This window comes from Schistocerca serialis, chromosome 6 (genome assembly GCF_023864345.2).
Source record: "Schistocerca serialis cubense isolate TAMUIC-IGC-003099 chromosome 6, iqSchSeri2.2, whole genome shotgun sequence".
In the NCBI taxonomy this organism is placed as follows: Eukaryota; Metazoa; Arthropoda; class Insecta; order Orthoptera; family Acrididae; genus Schistocerca; species Schistocerca serialis.
Window position 1 is genome coordinate 217,759,556 of NC_064643.1, and position 20,385 is coordinate 217,779,940.

The window sequence follows — 20,385 nt, forward strand, 5'->3', positions numbered from 1 at the left end:
CTCTGGAGGTGGGTCTCTCTTCTGTAGACATTGAAGTCTTCGGAGAATATTTGACTGATTGATGCAATTCATTGTTCTTGTGTCATCAATGACATCACGATCCCATCAGTGTAACAGCAAGCAGTAACATATTTCTAGAAGTACCAGTCTCCAATATGCAAAGCAATAGTGGGGGCCAGATGTGGTTGCTCTTGACAATTATCCACTTTTTCGTCGGACCTCAATTTGTTCAGTACCATATTGGCAGAGATGAAACAGGTGATATAAAATGCTAGCCTGAGCCCACACCTTGACATTATGGTAAAATACGAATCAGTGCTCACTCATCATAAAACATACATTTATTAACAATGGAATATGTCAAGACAACCACTCACCACAGGGGTGAGGTAAACAGCATATAGGCAGATTAAAAAAAAGCTGAACACAATAGCTGAACTTGCATTCTAAAGCATCTCTCTCTCTCTCTCTCTCTCTCTCTCTCCCTCTCCCTCTCTACCCCCATGTTTGTTTGTGTTTTGTTTGGGTGCAGGACCCCACACACGCCATGGCCTCACCTGAAGAGGAAAGCAAGTTTAAAATCTCAATTGTCTGTTAAAAAGCCTTGTTTTATTTTCATATACACTGCTCAACATATCCTTTGTACGATGTATTATTGTCTTTATTCATTCCACTGCTTCTACTCAATACAAGGTTTTCATCATCACAGGAAAATAATTTTTTGGGTCTTGGAAATAATATGCACTTAATCTTGTTTATGGTAATACAATATGTGTCTTTCCTTGTACATAATCTGGTACAAATATTCCAATGTACCTTTACTCTCAGATATTTTAATGGAATGAATTAAAAATATATAAACAACATGCAGTTGAAGGTATAAATTTCAGTTTGCATAGCAAGTTCACTAGTCATCATTTTCATTTACTTCTTTCTTGAGGCCACCAAAAACTTCAGATGGTATTTCTTGTTTCTCCACTGGAATATCTGGAAAATGAAAACAGATGGGTTATTGCGATCACTGCATTTTCGCGGAATGTCAAACTGAACAGACATCACTGTGAATAATAAAACAAAGATTCAAAATAAACACAGAACATATTTCTTAAATACGATGTTTGATGATTTTAACTATCTGTTGGAATAGAACTTGATCTCAGATTTCCACCTCTTGTGCTACCACATGCTGCTCATGAAAGACAGACAGTAGTCTACTACAGTTTTAATTGGCCACATATCAACATATTATTTCATACACATTAAATTTTAAAGGTAATGTGATGAAAAGGCACATGTATTTGTATGAACTTTTATTGAGTTTCTGATATTATGTGGCTTTTATCTCCATACAAAAGATAAAAACGTTACCTTGTCAGGAAGTCGTTTCTGAAAGTATTTGTACGGAGTGTAGCCATGTATGGAAGTGAAACATGGACGATAACTAGTTTGGACAAGAAGAGAATAGAAGCTTTCGAAATGCGGTACTACAGAAGAATTCTGAAGATTAGATGGGTAGATCATATAACTAATGAGCAGGTATTGAATAGGATTGGGGAGAAGAGAAGTTTGTGGCACAACTTGACCAGAAGAAGGGATCGGTTGGTAGGACATGTTCTGAGGCATCAAGAGATCACCAATTTAGTATTGGAGGGCAACCTGGAGGGTAAATATTGTAGAGGGAGACCAAGAGATGAATACACTAAACAGATACAGAAGGATGTAGGTTGCAGTAGGTACTGGGAGATGAAGAAGCTTGCACAGGATAGAGTAGCATGGAGAGCTGCATCAAACCAGTCTCAGGACTGAAGACCACAACAACAACATAACAACAACATAGCAGATTCATTGGATTTACAAACTCCATATTACCTGTTTATTTTACAATTGCCGATGGAAGAACATGGAATGAAACCTCGTTTATGTGCAAACGTGACTGAAGGTGCCCAACCATACTCAACAATGAGCCAGGCTGTTCATCACTGTTCAGTCAAGTCATACTGATACTGTTGTATATTACAACTGATGCGTATTCTAGGTGTGTGTTGAAATGTATAGTTATTATGGAAATATACGTTATTCGAGAGTACACTCAGATGAAAAAGTGTTAATAAATAACGTAGTTCATTTCTGTCAATAAATACGTAAAAGATTTGCTAATACCATTAGAATTCTTTACACGTTAACTATTAGATTATAAAAGAAATTTGATTTTTCCACACCAGTCTGTAAAATTATGTGATCGCAAATCCAGTTCTGTGTTTGTTCTTCTGTATTTAGTTATTAGTTCGTGCACCAAAATCTATATTTCATTTTCATTTCTTACGGCTTCCTATAGATTCACTTATGAGACTGAACGTGTTTTTTTTATCTGCTACACAGTCAAGTTATTAAATTGTAAAATGACAGATTAATTTTAATTTTGAATGCATCTCTGTAAACATACATATTAATTTATTAATGTATGACATGTTCACTTCAATCTTTTGATTGTAACACAACTTTTTTATTTTCATTTTCAATGGTTTCATGTAAAAGAACATGTTGAAAGTGAATGTATAACAAAGATAAGGCATTTTCCTTGTGTTCGTTTCTGTTGTCTTTCGTCAGAAGAATGTATTAAGACAATGCAGTTTTAAGTTTGTTTTATCCGCTGCCGTACATCAAGTACAGTTCAGGAACCACATTACATTTTGATTGACTCGACCACTGATGCGTCCTTCAGAACAACGAATAGCAGAGTACGGAAACAGCTCACAGAGCTCTCAACCAAAACGGCAATTGTGAAGTGATTGGGTGATAGTTATTATTTAAAACATGTAATTTAGAAAAACATCAAACAGAAGAATGTTCAAAAGAAAACTTAATAAAATATATTACTTAGAGGTTGTCTGCCCTCAAAGTGAGGTGGAAATCATCCACTTCCTGGAACAGCTTAATCCTTTTCCCAACTCAAATTCACCTGGTCCTTTTCCAAATCCAAAGCAACTTTCTTTGATGTTGACATTATGATGAATCAGTATCAAAAGGAACTTTGTTAAACAGTAGATTATGACCAACCATGATTGATGAATTTTATGATTCCACTCATTTTTTTCAGTTATGCTTCTTAAAAAAAAAAAAAAATTGTGAATCTGATGTTCAATAAGTCAGCCTATGGGTTTGATGTATTATATGAGAACATTTATTTATAGTTTTGCTCTTTTTACATGTTCTATGTAATGTCTTGGGAATTGTAAAGAAGTTAATATTTGGTAAATTTTATTTGTATCTTTCATCTGTAATTGGCACATACCTTGTGTTTTGCAATGTTTGATCACAGAGATTCCATTTCAAAATGTTGTTAAAAAATATGCAATTATACAATCTTAAACATGGCTCATCTTCAGCAAATGTATTACAGTAAACTTGGAGAGGTTTTAAAAAAAAATCAGCCAACCAGTTGCAAATAAGGGTTATAGGAACCCTTCCCCTAGGTTCCAACAATTTTAAAATTGTTTTCTTCTAAAGGTGTTGGGCCTTGTTACATTAGATGCTAATTAAGTACACTGAATAAAGCCAAACGGCTCGTCATATTCAACATCCATCTTAAAAGCACAAAGCCATGACTTATGATCGAAAGGTACAGGCATCAAAGCTGTAGAAACGTATTACCAAGACTCTGCACCAAAGAGATGTATTATCTTTGTGTAGTTTTTTATGTAACACAATCTTTGTTCAGCTTTTGAAGAAAACAATGTCAATGTTTTGGAGTGGAGTTTCAATTTTGGCCTGATACTGTGAACTCATTGTGGAACATGAATGTCATTTTTACCTAATTCTACAATTATTAATGAAACATGGAACTGAAATGCAATGCAACTGCATCAATTTGGATTGTTTATTTAACTGTGACTCTCTTTCGTGTAGTTCATAAAGTTGAAAACATGAAGCTGATTGTTTGAAATGTTGTATTTGGAAATACATTATGAAGTCTTTACACTGTGAATAAACATTTTCACTGATACTTTACAAACCTGGACCTCAAGAATCATACCCTAAGATATATTAAGATAACGAGCTGAACTACAGGTACTTCAAAAAATCAAGATGAGTATCTAAATTGTTTTTGGCTAATGTGACAACTATTATTGAAACTGATATCCTAAGCATTGTTTCCCATCACATTCTGTTTAGGATTTACAAATCTGATAAACAAATCCAAATACTTCTTTTAAGTCATTATAATATTTTCTTGTTGACTGGGCTACGGGCACGGCATTGTTACAACATCCATCTCATCAAAGCTCACATCCAAACTTTAGTCCACAAAAAACTGATTAATAGGTTCAATATCTCAAATTCAACAGCTGCCATCACTTCTACACATCAAACACTTCCTTCTTAATGCCTAGGCATTCCCGGTAAACATATCTGCTGAACCACTGAATCCCATCAACACCTTTACTAACAACCCCTCTCATGCTCTTCTCTGTTGCTAGTATTGTGCAGGTCTTGCCAACAAACAAATTTCCTATGTAGTCTCCTCCTCTTACCCTGCAACAAATACAACTTCCACTTTCTAAAGTCACAGACAAAGTTTTAGCATCGCCCACGTCTCAAATTATTCTTCCAAGGTTTTCACCTTCTCAAGTCAAGCCCTGAAAAATGATTATCTATTTCAGAACACTGCTCCCCCTCTATAACATCCTGATCAAACTGTATAACATTTTTAAGACTATTGTGTGTACCCCACACACCTGCCCATCATCACTTACCTCACCCACAACACTGGCAAACTGCAATCAAATGCCATCCATTGGTTGCAAACTAATATGAGTCCACTGCATGGCTTTTTATGTAAGGTGACAACTACTAAACTGCATCAACACATGAAAAGACGTAGAAGAACTATGCAGTTTGGGAACACACAATACCCAATCACTAAGCACATTCTGCAACATGACTCAAGGGACCTGCATACCAGCTACAACACACAGATCATTTGGATCCACCCTAGCAGCATTATAGTAGTAGTGTGCACATAAGATGATGGATGGTGGGGCGAGAAGCAGTGTATTACATTACGTTTCAACCAAATGGGCAGACTATTTAGCATTGCTTTTCATGTTAGTTTATGTATGGTGAGGTTACTTAGCAACTATAGTGTTCACTTTAGGCAGCATAAGACAATCACGACAAGTATTACGTTATGAAGTGACAGGGAGAGTTTTCAGAGCATATAAATTCTACCAGAAAGAATCAGTAGCACAAATAGTAGTCCAGTGTAGCACTCAGATTGGTGTTGCCAGTTACCAGGGTAGGCAATGGCTGGAACGTGAGTATGGGACCCAGACAGAGAACACACTGGTATCACCACAAGATATTCTCTGCCTCTCCGCACATCACTCTGTCACCTTCTTAAATGCAGCCCACTATAGTGCTGTTTGGGAAGATCCAAATGGTCTGTATAGTGATCACGTATGCAGGCCCCTTGAGTCATGCTGGGGTGTTCTTAGCAACTGGGTACAATGTGTCACCAAGTTGGATAGCTCTTCTATGCCCCTTTGTGCCATAGTTTTTGCACTCCAACAAATTCTTGCACTACAGCACCCTCATCTTTTCTTTTTTTCTGTTCTTTTTTTTTGTAATTTTTTCTTTAATCACAGTATTTATTGAAACTTCCTGGCAGATTAAAATTGTGTACCGGACTGATACTTGAACTTGGGACCTTATACCTTTCGAGTCTCAGTCCGGCACTCAGTTTTAATCTGCCAGGAAGTTTCATTTCAGCACACACTCTGCTGCAGAGTGAAATCTCATTCTGATCACAGAGTATTTATTATTTATGGTTTTATCTTCACCCACCTCCTCCAGTCCCTCTCTTTCTAGTTATTTCTCCACCTCATTTTCTGCTTTTCTCCTAGTCATTAATTGCGCTATTTGTTCAACTATCATTGCTTTTCCTCTAACTCATTTTTTGTTCTCACTCTGTCCATGAGTCACTTTGAACTGAACCTGATACAGTGCACACCAGTGTACTATCCTTGACTGACTCAGCAAGGTGATATAGTGGTTAGCACACTGGACCCTCATTTGTGAGGACAATGGTTCAATTCTGCACCTGATCATCATGATTTAGGTTTTCCCTCATTTCCCTAAATCACTCCAGGCAAATTCCAGAATGGTTCCTTTGAAAGTGGTGCAGCTGATTACCTTTGCTATAATTAACACAGTCTGAGTTCAAGCTCCATTGCTAATGACCTCATTCTCAGCAGGATGTAATGGCCAGTTATAATGTCTCCTAGTAATTCTAGAGTTTTCTCAAGTGAATATTTCTATTTTATATCAGGTGGAATATATCATACCAAACACAGTTGTTCATCTCCACATGGGCAATGCGACATAAGCATTAAGCATGAGAGATGCCTTTAAGTTTTTGCAAACAACCACTAGCTGTTGCTATTGAGATGCCATACTACTATTTTTTAATATGTCATTTGTTATTGTTGAACCAATGGCTGCTCAGAAATTGGTCATGCAATGCATTGACAGTTAGTGTTCAAAGAAACAATGTTGTGAAAAAATGGAAATTTGGGGTGAAATTTCTCTTTGTAAGAGTATTTTATGATTTTTGTGAACGTATAACTTGACAACAATGCCTCAAACTGTTTTATTCAACTTTTGGAAATCAATCATCTCCAAGAAAAGTGTGTTTACACTTGGTTTGCACAATTTTCTCATGGTCATGCTTCTTTCAGCTATTGCTGTAGACTGATCAAAATCAGTTGCACAATAATTATGCTGTGCATAAAGTGATTAAAGAGGATCTGGATGTCACTTGCTGCTGTAATACAGAAGCATCATCTTGATGGAATCTGTACAATTTGAGAGAAACTCAAAAACATGCTTGGGTCAACAGATGTACGAAAAACGCTCCAAAAATTAGACCAAATAGAATGCACAATCTGTGAGCAGTATCATAACAGGAGATAAACTTTGAATATATTTGTACAAGGCTGAAACTAAGCAGAAATCATCTGTTCGGATGTTCCATGATGAACTGAAACCTACAAAGGTGCTTCATTTGTGAAGCACTTCCAAGAAAATGGTCATCCTTTTCTGTGCTTGCACTTTGTATGTCATAACCAGCTTTCGATGACTGAACAGTTAATGCTCAATGGTATGCAACAATCTGCTGTAATAAGTCATCAATGATATCAGGAAAAACAACTGAAAATCCTTCATCATTCTTTTAATGTGAAAGTGTTGGCTTTCACACAGCATTTTGGAAAAAAAATGATTATTTGACTGAAAAGGTTAAAGTGTAATGTCTCAATGCTCATATTCTCCTGATTTATCACCTAAAAAAGATAACTTCATTTGGTTCCCTTATTTCAAATGAGAAAAATGCATGAACAACAACTTTTGTCACCTCAAGATGTTGTTAAATCCTTCCAGAACTATATTTCTGAGATACCCACATCTGGGTGGTTCACACATATGAAAAAGTGTACAAGTTTTAAATGTGTTTATTTTCAGAAAAAATAACATGACTGGTACCAAGAAAAGGATTTCATTTCATGTTTACTAGGCAGCCCTCATATATTGTAATCACACATAAGTAAACATTATCCTACATACATTTTAAAATAGGATTGCTTTGTCCAACTTTTGTAGTGACTTGATACCTTGTCTTGTCTTGTTTTGACCTTGTGTACAACTGATATCTGATTCTGCATTTTTTTTTAATTTACTTATTTTTTTACCACAGTCAATAACGTATTGTGTAAAGCAATCACTTGGAGTTATGTGGGGAACAACAGATTTTAGAAGCAGCAAACAAGTTTGAAGTCCTAGTAGGCTAAGGGTACTGTAAAAATAATTTGTTGGCATCCAGTTTTTTTCCCATAACAAGACATAATGTGTCATGATATCGACAGTAATAACTGCAATCATATTCCATCCTCACCATACACAAAAGAAAAATTATAGCTCATCCACTGGTTGCAAGAAATGTTTTTACTAAATCTACCCATAACTAAACGAGATAGTTTTCTCTCACATAAGATAATACATTTCTTACAGTCAAAGCATGTGGGATCTTTATCACAATGTGCATGCATTACATTAATTGTGTTAACAATATTACACATCAATAAATATTTGTCTGAATTACCATCATCATCTCCACCGTCTTCACTTTCTCCATCTTCATCCTCATCATCTTCATCAATATTAATCTCATCGGGATTGCTTATACGAGTTGTATCCACACCGTCTCGCTCCTGACCTTGTGTCTCACCACGCACAAACAATATGTTGCCACCTTTTGGTTGTGCTGTTGAAAAAATCAATACCAATATTAAAAAACTTGGAAAAAATTGTACAAAACAGTCACTCAACAGATTTTTAATTAGACATACGGTTTCTTTCACCCTGCGCCATTTGAGCAGCTTTTGCTTCAAGCATTCGCATTCCATCTTTAGCTCCAGGTGCCAGGTCAGCAACAGTTCCTGATACATTACTAGCAGCCGAAAGCATTTGTGCTGACATCATGTTCACCTAAAAACACAATTTGAGAGTGACGTAAGGCATCCTCATAATTTGATGTTCGGTTATTAGAATAATTAATGAGAGACATGTTCATGCTTATATGGATAATAGTTGATTTTCTGGAGACAAGAAGTTTAGCTTATAGTTTGTAATTCTAAATAACAAAGGTACTTTTTTAAGAGTGCTTTAGACACAGGAAATCTCAGATTGTACTTCAAGGTCATCATTTTCTAAAACTAAATTTGTGTGTAAAATAAACTTTGTTACTAACCTGAGTATTATAAGTCGCCTGTACACTGCGTTTAATTCGTAACATTTCTCTCATTGTATCCTCATTTCCATGACGTACTTCAAACTCTTTCCATGTCTGCCAAAAGTCTGCTGTTACCTAAGGATACACAATTTTTTCACTGCTTTGTATTAATGTAGCAACTATGATAGCATAAATTAAGAAAAGTGCATTTTTCAGCATACTGCTTATTATATACAAACAACAGAAAGTCCAGGTTGGAATATCAATGTTGTTGCTTTTTATACTCAGTTTTCAAAAATACCACCATTCTTTTCCAAATGTGAGATATGATGACATCACACTGTGTTCATAAATTTCAATTACAGGATCCTACAGATATATATGACCTTTGGCCTGAAAATGAAAATCTGTATTGGGTTTTGTAATGTAAGGCCACTGAGAGACAGAATGGTAACGATAAACCAAAAAAAGATGGAAAGCTATCTTTTGGAAATATTGAGACTAAATGAAACAGGGTCCCAGAATCTAGAGACGGTCAAACAGAAAATGGAGGAGTGCTGCTGTATGTGGGACAGACATGTGAAAACACAGTACATAGGAATGGTGTCAAATTAATCATAGAGGCAAAAACAAATTGAATAGTCAAAAGATCAAACAGAAAATGGAGGAGTGCTGCTTTATGTGGGACAGACATGTGAAAACACAATACATAGGAATGGTGTCAAATTAATCATAGAGGCAAAAACAAATTTAATAGTCAACAAATGCAAAAGTTAGCTCACGTAATGAAATGCTTGAACGCATCATGGGTGCCCGTGGGATTGGGAAAAGAAGTGTAAATGGTGAACTGTTGATAGATGTGTGTGCTGAGCATGACCTGGTCATTGGCGTTAACACTGTTTCCGCATCATAATTGCCGTAAGATATGGTGGATCTACCAGATCATGTTCTCAGACATCAAACAGATCACATAGCCTTTGTCTAAGTTTCAACACACTTTGTTATATGTGAGACATAAGAGAGGAGTAAATGTTGGAAGCGACCACTTCTTAGTTTTGGTGAAGTTCTGATTGAAGATGGTGGCAAATAGAACCTAGCTCTATCACAGGACCAAGAAATAGGTGTAGGAAGGTTAAAAGACCTACAAAGCGCAAAAAGATTTGGTTTTGAACTAAATAACAGATTTTAGGCCCTCTCTGAAGAAAACTTTATATAGGCAGGAATTGAAGTAGCTTGGCAAAAGCTTAGAGACAGTCATCTAAATGAGGAGAGAACATATCAGAATTTAAAGCACATCACAGGAAGGAATAGATTTCCAATGACACATGGCTCAAAATTAATCACAGCAAAGAACTAAGACGTAGGTTAAATCTTTGTAAGGCATGAATACACCAGACTGAAACACAAAAAGAATACACAGAGGCAGATAAAGGAGTAAAAATAGGAATAAAGAGAGATCATAGAAAATTGATGGACGAGCTGGCACAGTTAGCAGAAGGGGTTGCAAGACAAGGGAAAATAACAGAGCTGTACATTATCACCAAATGGCTCTCAATGAGGAAATTAAGACACAAAGGACCAGTTAAAGGTAAGGCTGGAGTGATGATTACGACCCTACAGGCACAGCTGCACAGAGGGGAGGAGCATTTCAAAGAGGTATTAGATAATGAAGACAACCAAGAGGAACAGTTGAGAGATGTTCCAGAGAAAGTTGAAGCATATCAAGATATAAATCTGGAGTGTCCCACAATGGAGAAACTCGGGTTGCTTTGAGAAGCCTAAAAAATGAAGCCTAAAAAATGCAAAGGCTCCTGGCCTAAACAAAATAGCACTGGTATCAAAATTATTGTTAAAATGCTCTATCCATTGTTGAAGCATATTTGGCTCTCAGAGAAATCCCCAGAAGAGTGGAAAAATGGGCTGGTAGTAAAGTCCCCAAAACAGGGACACTGTTGCCAGTAACCAATGTGGTCCTCTTCAGAATTATTTTAAACAGGATTCACTTGGAGATCAACTGCATAAAGCACATGTCAGTTTTCAGGCACAAGCCACATGTGTTGATCTTATTAATACTCTTAGAAGCATCTTAGTGGAAAGTAAAGAATTCCATATTACAGTGTAGCTGCCATCCATGGATTCTGAAAAGACCTTCGATTCTGTGAAACATCAAGTGCTTTGGCAGGTGTTGTGGAAGTATGGTAAACCACAGAAAAATATAATCATCATCAAAGAACTGTATGATGACTACTAATATTGTGTTCTCCACAACGGAAATCTCCCAGAGACAAAAGAGATTAGCTCAGAGGCTGACAGATATTAAAGATAAATTAAACTCTCTGAAAAAAGCAGCAGCTGTCACTGGCCTCAAGATAAATATAGGTAAAACAAAGGAAATGAGAGTAAATTCTGGGAACACTGAAGTGTCTCTGTTTGTAGGGGAGCAGCAGGTGGAGGCTGGGTAGTGTGGTGACAGAGGATCGTGGAGCTGGAGGAGATGTGAAGAATCCCTTAAAGAAGGCAAATGCTGCCATCATACAACAGTATCCAATAAGGCAAAACTAAATCTTCAAGTGCAAAACAAAAAAATACACATTTCTGTAACATAAGGCACAGGCAAACCATTTACCTATAAATGACTGGTGGGTGGAGCACTGAAAAGAATAATAGAAAACACATTAACACTAGTTATGCCCGCTATAAATTCCGATATCTGTGTGGTTGTGTGAATGTGTATACTCTTACTAGAAAAAGAGCAAGAGCTTGAATGCTAGTGTTTGCATTTCTTATGCATATAAGCTGACTCCTGGCATTTCCTTTGTCTTCAAGTAAAATCACGTGTGTCACATAAATTCATTTTGAAAACTTAGGTACCAAAACGTGACATAACATTTAAATGTGTTTTTCATGCTGATTTTATCAAAACTCGCTCAGGTGTCATGATGTATTGTGTAGTACTAAATTGTCAATTGTAAACAAAGTCTGTGCTTTTCTGAAACATGATATACAGTGTAGTATTATCTCAACAGATGGAAACTTAACTGGGCTTTAGAGAATCTTTGGCTACAGTATCCTCAGTCACAACTAACAGTTCCGAAATTTCATTTTTACACGAAAACTGTATATTTTTGCATAGTTCCAAATTTTTGCAAAGATTTTCATAATTTACATGTGTTTCGCATAACCTACGTTGAAGAGGCTACTTTGGCAGTTCCTGAGGAAACAGGATGCAGCCAATTAAGATGTGGCACACAATGGAACAAACAATGCCCGTCATTTGGGCTCCGAAGTCATACTTGGATAATTCCAGTGACCAGCAGAGAGAGTTGAGAATATCAACCTCGTGAAACTTCCTGGCGGATTAAAACTGTGTGCCAGACCAAGACTTGAACTTGGGACCTTTGGTAGAGCACTTGCCTGCGAAAGGCAAAGGGCCTGAGTTTGAGTCTAAGTCCGGCACACACTTTTAATCCACCAGGAAGTTTCACATCATGCACACTCCGCTGCAGAGTGAAAATTTCATTCTGGAATATAAGCTTGCTTACAGAGTTTCAACGAATCTCACAATCTGCAGCATTGTGCTCAGAACAGATTGACCATCCCCGGTTCTGAGTCACGTGGAAGACTTGAACAAGAGACTCCAAGGGTTCTGTGACAAGCTAGGCTATGACTTCTTTGACTTGCACCATAGGACTGAGAGTTGTAGGGTCCCCTTAGTGGGTCAGGTGTGCATTTCACATCAGAGGCAACTCCCCAAGTATCTAACTGTGTGTGGGGTGCACAAAAACATTTTTTAAAAAAATATTAGATGACTTTCCATCTAATTCAGATAATGACAGCTGTAGGAAAACCACAAATATCAGTCTAAGATCCAAAGAAATGCCTCCAACAGGTAAGAGTACTTAAATTTTAGTGGTTAACTGCTGAAGCATTTGCAACAGAGTGCCAGTGTCTGAAGAGCTCCTAAAAAGCAGTAAAGCTCACATAATGTGGCTGGTTAACACCTGAAGTTGAGAGTAGTGGGATCTTTAGGGAAAAATTAAGCATATTCCAAAAGGACAGGGTAGTGGAAGATCAAGATGGTATATTCAATGCAATAGATGAGAAAATCCAATCCACTGAGAGAGAAATTGAAGCTGCATGTGATATTGTCAAACCAAGACTCGGTATCAATGGTGGGCATAAAATTATACAAGGGTCCTTCCACTGAGCACCAGATGCACCTCCTGATGTTACTAAAAAAAGAAAAGAAAAAAATGACTTGCATGTAAGTATCCTAATAATAGTATAATCATTGGAGGAGACGCCCGCACCAGGTAGCTGAGTGGTCAGCGCGACGAATGTCAATCCTAAGGGCCTGGGTTCGATTCCCGGCTGGGTCGGAGATTTTCTCCGCTAAGGGACTGGGTGTTGTGTTGTCCTAATCATCATCATTTCATCCCCATCGACGTACAAATCACCGAAGTGGCGTCAAATCGAAAGACTTGCAACCGGCAAACAGTCTACCTGATGGGAGCCCCTAATCACACGACATTTTATTTATTGGAGGAGACTTTAATCATCCAACAATCAACTGGGATAGATATAGCTTTGTTAGTTGTAGGCATGACGACATCCTGTAAAACATCACTACTTGCCTTCTCTGAAAACTAACAAGAACATATAGTTTGGAACCCCACTCATGATGGAAATACACTCCTGGAAATTGAAATAAGAACACCGTGAATTCATTGTCCCAGGAAGGGGAAACTTTATTGACACATTCCTGGGGTCAGATACATCACAAGATCACACTGACAGAACCACAGGCACATAGACACAGGCAACAGAGCATGCACAATGCCGGCACTAGTACAGTGTATATCCACCTTTCGCAGCAATGCAGGCTGCTATTCTCCCATGGAGACGATCATAGAGATGCAGGATGTAGTCCTGTGGAACGGCTTGCCATGCCATTTCCACCTGGCGCCTCAGTTGGACCAGCGTTCGTGCTGGACGTGCAGACCACGTGAGACGACGCTTCATCCAGTCCCAAACATGCTCAATGGGGGACAGATCCGGAGATCTTGCTGGCCAGGGTAGTTGACTTACACCTTCTAGAGCACGTTGGGTGGCACGGGATACATGCGGACGTGCATTGTCCTGTTGGAACAGCAAGTTCCCTTGCCAGTCTAGGAATGGTAGAACGATGGGTTCGATGATGGTTTGAATGTACCGTGCACTATTCAGTGTCCCCTCGACGATCACCAGTGGTGTACGGCCAGTGTAGGAGATCGCTCCCCACACCATGATGCCTCGGTCGTATGCAGTCCTGATTGTGGCGCTCACCTGCACGGCGCCAAACACGCATACGACCATCATTGGCACCAAGGCAGAAGCGACTCTCATCGCTGAAGACGACACGTCTCCATTCGTCCCTCCATTCACGCCTGTCGCGACACCACTGGAGGCGGGCTGCACGATGTTGGGGCGTGAGCGGAAGACGGCCTAACGGTGTGCGGGACCGTAGCCCAGCTTCATGGAGACGGTTGCGAATGGTCCTCGCCGATACCCCAGGAGCAACAGTGTCCCTAATTTGCTGGGAAGTGGCGGTGCGGTCCCCTACGGCACTGCGTACGATCCTACGGTCTTGGCGTGCAACCGTGCGTCGCTGCGGTCCGGTCCCAGGTCGACAGGCACGTGCACCTTCCGCCGCCCACTGGCGACAACATCGATGTACTGTGGAGACCTCACGCCCCACGTGTTGAGCAATTCGGCGGTACGTCCACCCGGCCTCCCGCATGCCCACTATACGCCCTCGCTCAAAGTCCGTCAACTGCACATACGGTTCACGTCCACGCTGTCGCGGCATGCTACCAGTGTTAAAGACTGCGATGGAGCTCCGTATGCCACGGCAAACTGGCTGACACTGACGGCGGCGGTGCACAAATGCTGGTAGGGAGGACGCAGCATGTTACCTTGTACCGAGAGTAACTTTGGGCATACTCCAGGAAAATGTGTTGGGTCGTTTTCTGTTCATGTTGTATATTAATGATCTTATGGACAATATTAATAGTAACTTCAGACATTTCACAGATGATGCCGTTATCTACAATGGAGTATAGTCTGAACAAAGCTGTAAAAATATTCAGTTAGACAGTGATAAAATTTCAAAGTGGTACAAAGACTGGATTTAAATGTACAAGAATGAAAAATTGTGCATTTCACAAAGTAGAAAAATGTAGCATCCTATGAACATAATACCAGTGAGTCACAGCTGGAATCTGTAAACTCATGCAAATATCTGGGTGTAGCCCTTAGCAAAGACATGAAATGGAACGAGCACACAGGTTCAGTCATGAGTTAAGCAAGTAGCAGGCTTCGGTTTATTGGTAGAATACACGGAAAATGAAATCAGTCTAAAAAGGAGATCACTTACAAATTACTTTTGTGACCAGTCCTAGAATATTTCTTAAGTGTGTGAGGCCCGTACCACATATGACTAGGAAGGGTAGCACAAATAGTCATAGGTGCGTTTGACCCATGAGAGAGTGGCACAGAGATGTTGAAAGAACTGACCAAGCAGACTCTTGAAGACAGATGGAAACTGTTCCGAGAAAGTCTACTAACAGAGTTTCAAGAAATGTCTTTAAATGATGACTCTAGGAATATACTACAACCCTCTACATATCACCCCCATAGAGTTTGTGAGGACAAGGTTAGATTAATTACAGTACAGAGGCATTTAAACAATCGTTATTCTTGTGCTCCATTCGTGAATGGATCAGGTAAAAGGCTCTAATGAGTGGTACAATGGGACATACCCTCTGCTACAGAATTAACAATAGTTCACAGAGTATAGGTATAGATGTGGATCTACACTCCATGTGGAACCTTAAGGTGGGTAGCAGTAGGTAATTTGCATATCACTGTCACTTCCCTCTTTTTCCTCTTCCAGTAGTGACTGTTTCACAAGAAGAACAATTGCTGGTAAGTCTTCATGTGAGCTTGGATCTCTCTAATTCTGCACTGATGCTCTTTTCATGAGATATACACAGGAGGAAGCAATACATTGGTTGACTCTTCTAGGAACACGTGTTCTTGGAATTCTAACATTGAACTACACCACAATGCAGAACACCTCTCTTGCAGCATCTGCCACTGGAGATGGCTGAACATCTCTGTGACACTTTCATACTTACTAAATGAACCTATAACAAGCTGCACTCCTCTTATTTGGAATTTTATCTGGTACAGATCCCAGACTGATGAGCAATATTCAAGTAATGGGTGAACAATGGTTTTGTAAGCTCCTTCCTTTGTTGATGGACTACATTTCCTGAAGTTTATCCCAATCAATCTCTGTCTGGCATCTGCCTTACCTGAGACTAGTTTTAAGTGATCATTAGACTTTAGAACACTACATACACATACCTTTATTATATTTCAGGGATGTGCCTACCTTCATGATTCTGCAATCATACAATAATGAGTATTTCTCTTAATTCATCTTTTGTTCTCACTCTGTTCATCATCATCTTTGAAGTGAAGCTGGTACAATGCTTACCAATGCACTATTTTTGACCTCCTACCTCTTCATCTTTATCTCCCCATGTCCTCACAACAGGTCGGTTTCTCTCGAGTTGAGGTCGGAGTGATCTGCTCCTCCCTTCTAAACCTATCACTCTTTCCTCCTTGAGAAAAGACTAATCTTTCTGAAAGCTAGGCAATAGTCATTTTCTAGTTCTAAATGTGTCTATTGGAAATCATCACTCTGTTCATCCAAGAGAACAAGAAAGCAGTAGGTTTCTCAATTGGGAATATTTTGTTGAAAAGCAAAAGTAATGTCAACTGCAAAACTGAGTGTCCACTAACAACCCAGATTTGGAGATCAAATACTCCCACATATTAAAAGAACTTACCCGAGGATCACACATCTGACTGCAGTGGGCATATATAGCACGTGCCCTGTCAATCTCACCCAATTTGGTTTCCATTTCAGCAAATCTAAGACACATTTCTCGAGAATTTTCTTCATTCAGAACTTCAATTGCCTTCTCGTATATCTGTCTTGTTTTAGGAACACCATAGATTTCTGCAGCCTTCTTGATGTAAATATTAAATACCTAAAAAAGAAATAACACTGAGTTATTGTACTGTTCTTTCATTTTATCACATGAAACAATGATAAAAAATTTGAATTTACTTCAAACATTTCTTCTGGTAGAACTGCCTTTGTTGCTCTTTCATAAACTGCCATTGCATGTCTTGCCATACCATGTTCTTCTTCCAACTTGGCATATAAAAGATACAAAGCTGTAAGAAAAGAAGAGAAAATGTTTAGTTTGAAAAATTGTACTGAATTTTTAAGTATATTTTTGGTTATTAATTTTTTTAAATAGAAATACACAAATGGTAAATAATATAATACAATTCTCCAGCACTAAAAAGGGTATTTGCAGAAATAAGTCCTTTTACCGTGATACAGGAGGAGACTGATCTCTGTGGGTACAAGCCTATGAAAAAGCTAATGAAACATGGATGACCATCACTAATTGTGGTGATGTAACTCCTGCTTGCATCATCTTGCCTGATCCCCCCCCCCCCCCCCCCCCCGAAGTTAAATACAGGTGCAATATTTGTCGCATGCATCTACACCCTGCATCTTCTTCCTGTCTTCTCATTCTTATATACTTTATTATTAAAGGCTTGAGCTACCTAACAAAACAATCACATCATACATTAACTTTTTTACAACCACAGCACAGTTTTCTACGAATGCAAGACCAAAATCAACCAGACAACAATTTGAACACCAACTTCCAAATTATGGTCAAAAACAAGTTTGATCATCCAGTTGCAGAATATATCACTCAAACATGGAGATGAACTTTAGCAGTGACTTGGTGTCTTACTAACAAGGAATCCTATGATTGTGAGGTCACAAAAGGCCAATTATGTTCATGGCATTCGATGCCCCAAATGTCACCATGCAATCACAATATTGGCTGCGAATGAAAACAGAGGGCGGGATTGGAGGTATCCAATGGTGAGCACAGCAGGAGGCTACAGAGTGTAGTTGAACTGCTTAGTGCTACAGTGTTAGTGGTGTTGATACACAGCAGAGCAATGGCAATCATAAACAAAGTAAACATTACATTATACCTACATCAGTTGCTGAATTGACATTTTGTCAGAAAGGAACCCAAGGAATTTTTAATGGTGAAAAAGTAGAAGCAGCTGAAATATTAACATTTCTGTAAGATAAGTCAGTGTAATGTGTGGTGTTGCATGCACTCGACTGTCCGGCCAATGCACATGAGAAGTACAATTATGAAGATAGCTGTTTCACAAGTGAAAGTGATATTGAAACAGGTGTCGAGCTGTGTAGTTCATCATCCTTGTCAGACAGGGAGCCACAAATCCTGTCTCCAGTGAAACATAGAAAGGACAATTGTTGTCCAATGACCGGGTAATAAAAAAGTAACATACATGGAAGATCATCCGCAGCATAGTAAATAAACAATTATGAACAGATTTCGAATAAGTCCACAGTAATATGACCATGCAATGAATAAGAAAAACTACACATATTCAAGGGAGGACAAGGCACACTTGATACAATCAGTGTTTTAGTGTTTCAAGCATGCTTGATACAATTTACAGGATATACATGATAGTGACCTACTACATTTTGTATATCAAATTGCGTGCCACATACATTACAGTGATTACACTTACAAATTTATTATTATTAAATAAACAGGTGTGAGTTAGTAATTCCTATCCACCACTTTTTCCATGTTACAATAATAGAAATTCTTCTATGGAATATGAGTTGTAAATGAGAAACTTTTTCAGTTTGTTTTCAAATTTTGCTTTGCTGTCTGTCAGACACTTTATGTTGCAGGGTAAATGATCAAAAATTTTAGTTGCAGCATTGTGCACCTGTTTTTGTGCTAAAGATAATGTTAATGTGGAGCAATGAGTCACAATAAATAAAATATTCTGAGTCATTACACCGTGGTTGAATGTATTTCACATTAAAACCCAATGTTTCATCCCATCTGTGCAGAACATTTTAAAGGGGGATCATAGCTTCTGTGAGTGTACTATTCACAACCTGTCTGGCTACTGACTGCAGCAAAATTGCTTTTATGCATGCTCCTGCATAGTGATATGATGTCATATGCTATAAATACCTGAATACAGCTGGCTGTTGTTTTCTGCCATCGTCTACCGTCGCTGTCACCTCATGGTGGTAGACACACATCTTCTTAGGTATCAGTATCCAGATGTCATTCAATTTCACACCCTCCAACTTTTTATTGAAATTCCTGAGGTATTCAACAATTTCTGTGGCCTCTCTGTATAGTCTTTCATAGTACCTGCTTGTAGCTGCAAGCTCTTGAGTCCTATCAAACTGAACGTCGTGGTCTCCTAGCTGCAAAGCACACTCTGCAATGGCTGATCTGTCAGTTTCCTCCCTTCTACAGTTGCCCTTGTGCTCTTCTAGTCGCTTCTTGAGCATTGTTGTTGTTGTACCCATGTACATCTTCCCACAACTACACGGAATATTATAAATACTTGCTTTTTCCAGAAGTTTGTGAGCAACCTGGGTCAATCTTAAGTGATTCGGTATCTTCCAGGTGGGTTTGTAGAGTACTGCGAATTCCATTTTTTCTAGATTATTCATATGTGGTCAATAATATCCTTAATGAAAGAGAGGAAAACGTTCAATTTCACAGGCACCTGTGTGTTCCCATGATTTCTGAGCTACACTCTTTACGCTTTTTTTATCTCACAGCCGAATAACCATTCTCAAGCAATGCACTGGTGAGGTGTTTTAATTCCGTGTCAAGTGTCAAGCAGCTCCGGTTCGCAGATATACCTTGCTCTGTCCCCCAACGTTTTTATGATGCCTTGCTATTGTCGTGGTTTGAATCAAGTGTAGGTAGCGGTCTACCTGCGTGAGTTTCCAGTAAACTGTGTGGCCTAACCTACCATCTTATTTCTTGAAAACTAACACATTAATAAAATTTAATCCTCCACTCACCTCCTTCTCCATGGTAAACTGAATATTTAGATTAAAGTTGTTGAGGTGTTTGTGAAAATGACCTCATTTCTCTGTCATGCCTCCATAAAACAAATGTTTCATCTACAAAGAGCAACCAAATATTCGTTTATTTTTAGCAGTTTCCAATGCCTGCCCCTCAAATATTTACATTATGAAATTCTATTCGGACTTAAGGTGCTCCCCAAAACCAACCCATCCACCTGTTCATAGAATTCATCATTCCATTTGAAATTTACGGCTGTGAGCCAATATTTATGCATTTCTGTGATGGTGGGAGGAAAAATCTGATTCAGCTGTTGCAACACCTTATTGAGCAGAACTATATTAAATACCGATAACACATCAAGATTAACTAATATGTCCTCCGACTGGACCACTATGCTACTTAATCTACTAATAAAATGTGCCAAATTCTTGACATAGGAGTCTGATTGGCCCCCATACAATAATGTTGTCAAGAACTTGGGATTGAATAGGTGGGTGAACCAATGGCACTCAGTATAGGTCTCAGAGGAGCATGTTCTTTATGCCAATTCGGCAAACCATA

The 20,385-nt window shown here is 38.6% G+C and overlaps 1 protein-coding gene across 4 annotated transcripts in view; it reads right to left on the reverse strand.

Moving 5' to 3' along the window:
• Window positions 1-456: 456 nt before the first annotated feature.
• Window positions 457-20,385, reverse strand: part of LOC126483742 (pre-mRNA-splicing factor syf1 homolog) — a 553,324-nt gene continuing 533,395 nt past the window's right edge. For 2 of the 4 annotated variants that reach the window (XM_050106881.1, XM_050106880.1), the window contains 6 exons: window positions 16,968-17,077; window positions 16,684-16,887; window positions 8,804-8,920; window positions 8,403-8,541; window positions 8,156-8,317; window positions 534-987 (listed from right to left, as the gene is read on the reverse strand). In XM_050106881.1, the coding sequence (XP_049962838.1) occupies window positions 908-987; window positions 8,156-8,317; window positions 8,403-8,541; window positions 8,804-8,920; window positions 16,684-16,887; window positions 16,968-17,077 (812 nt within the window). In that variant the 3' untranslated portion in view covers window positions 534-907. Of the gene's footprint in view, window positions 988-8,155; window positions 8,318-8,402; window positions 8,542-8,803; window positions 8,921-16,683; window positions 16,888-16,967; window positions 17,078-20,385 lie in introns of all 4 variants that reach the window. The other 2 variants (XM_050106878.1, XM_050106879.1) reach the window with 2 other exon arrangements.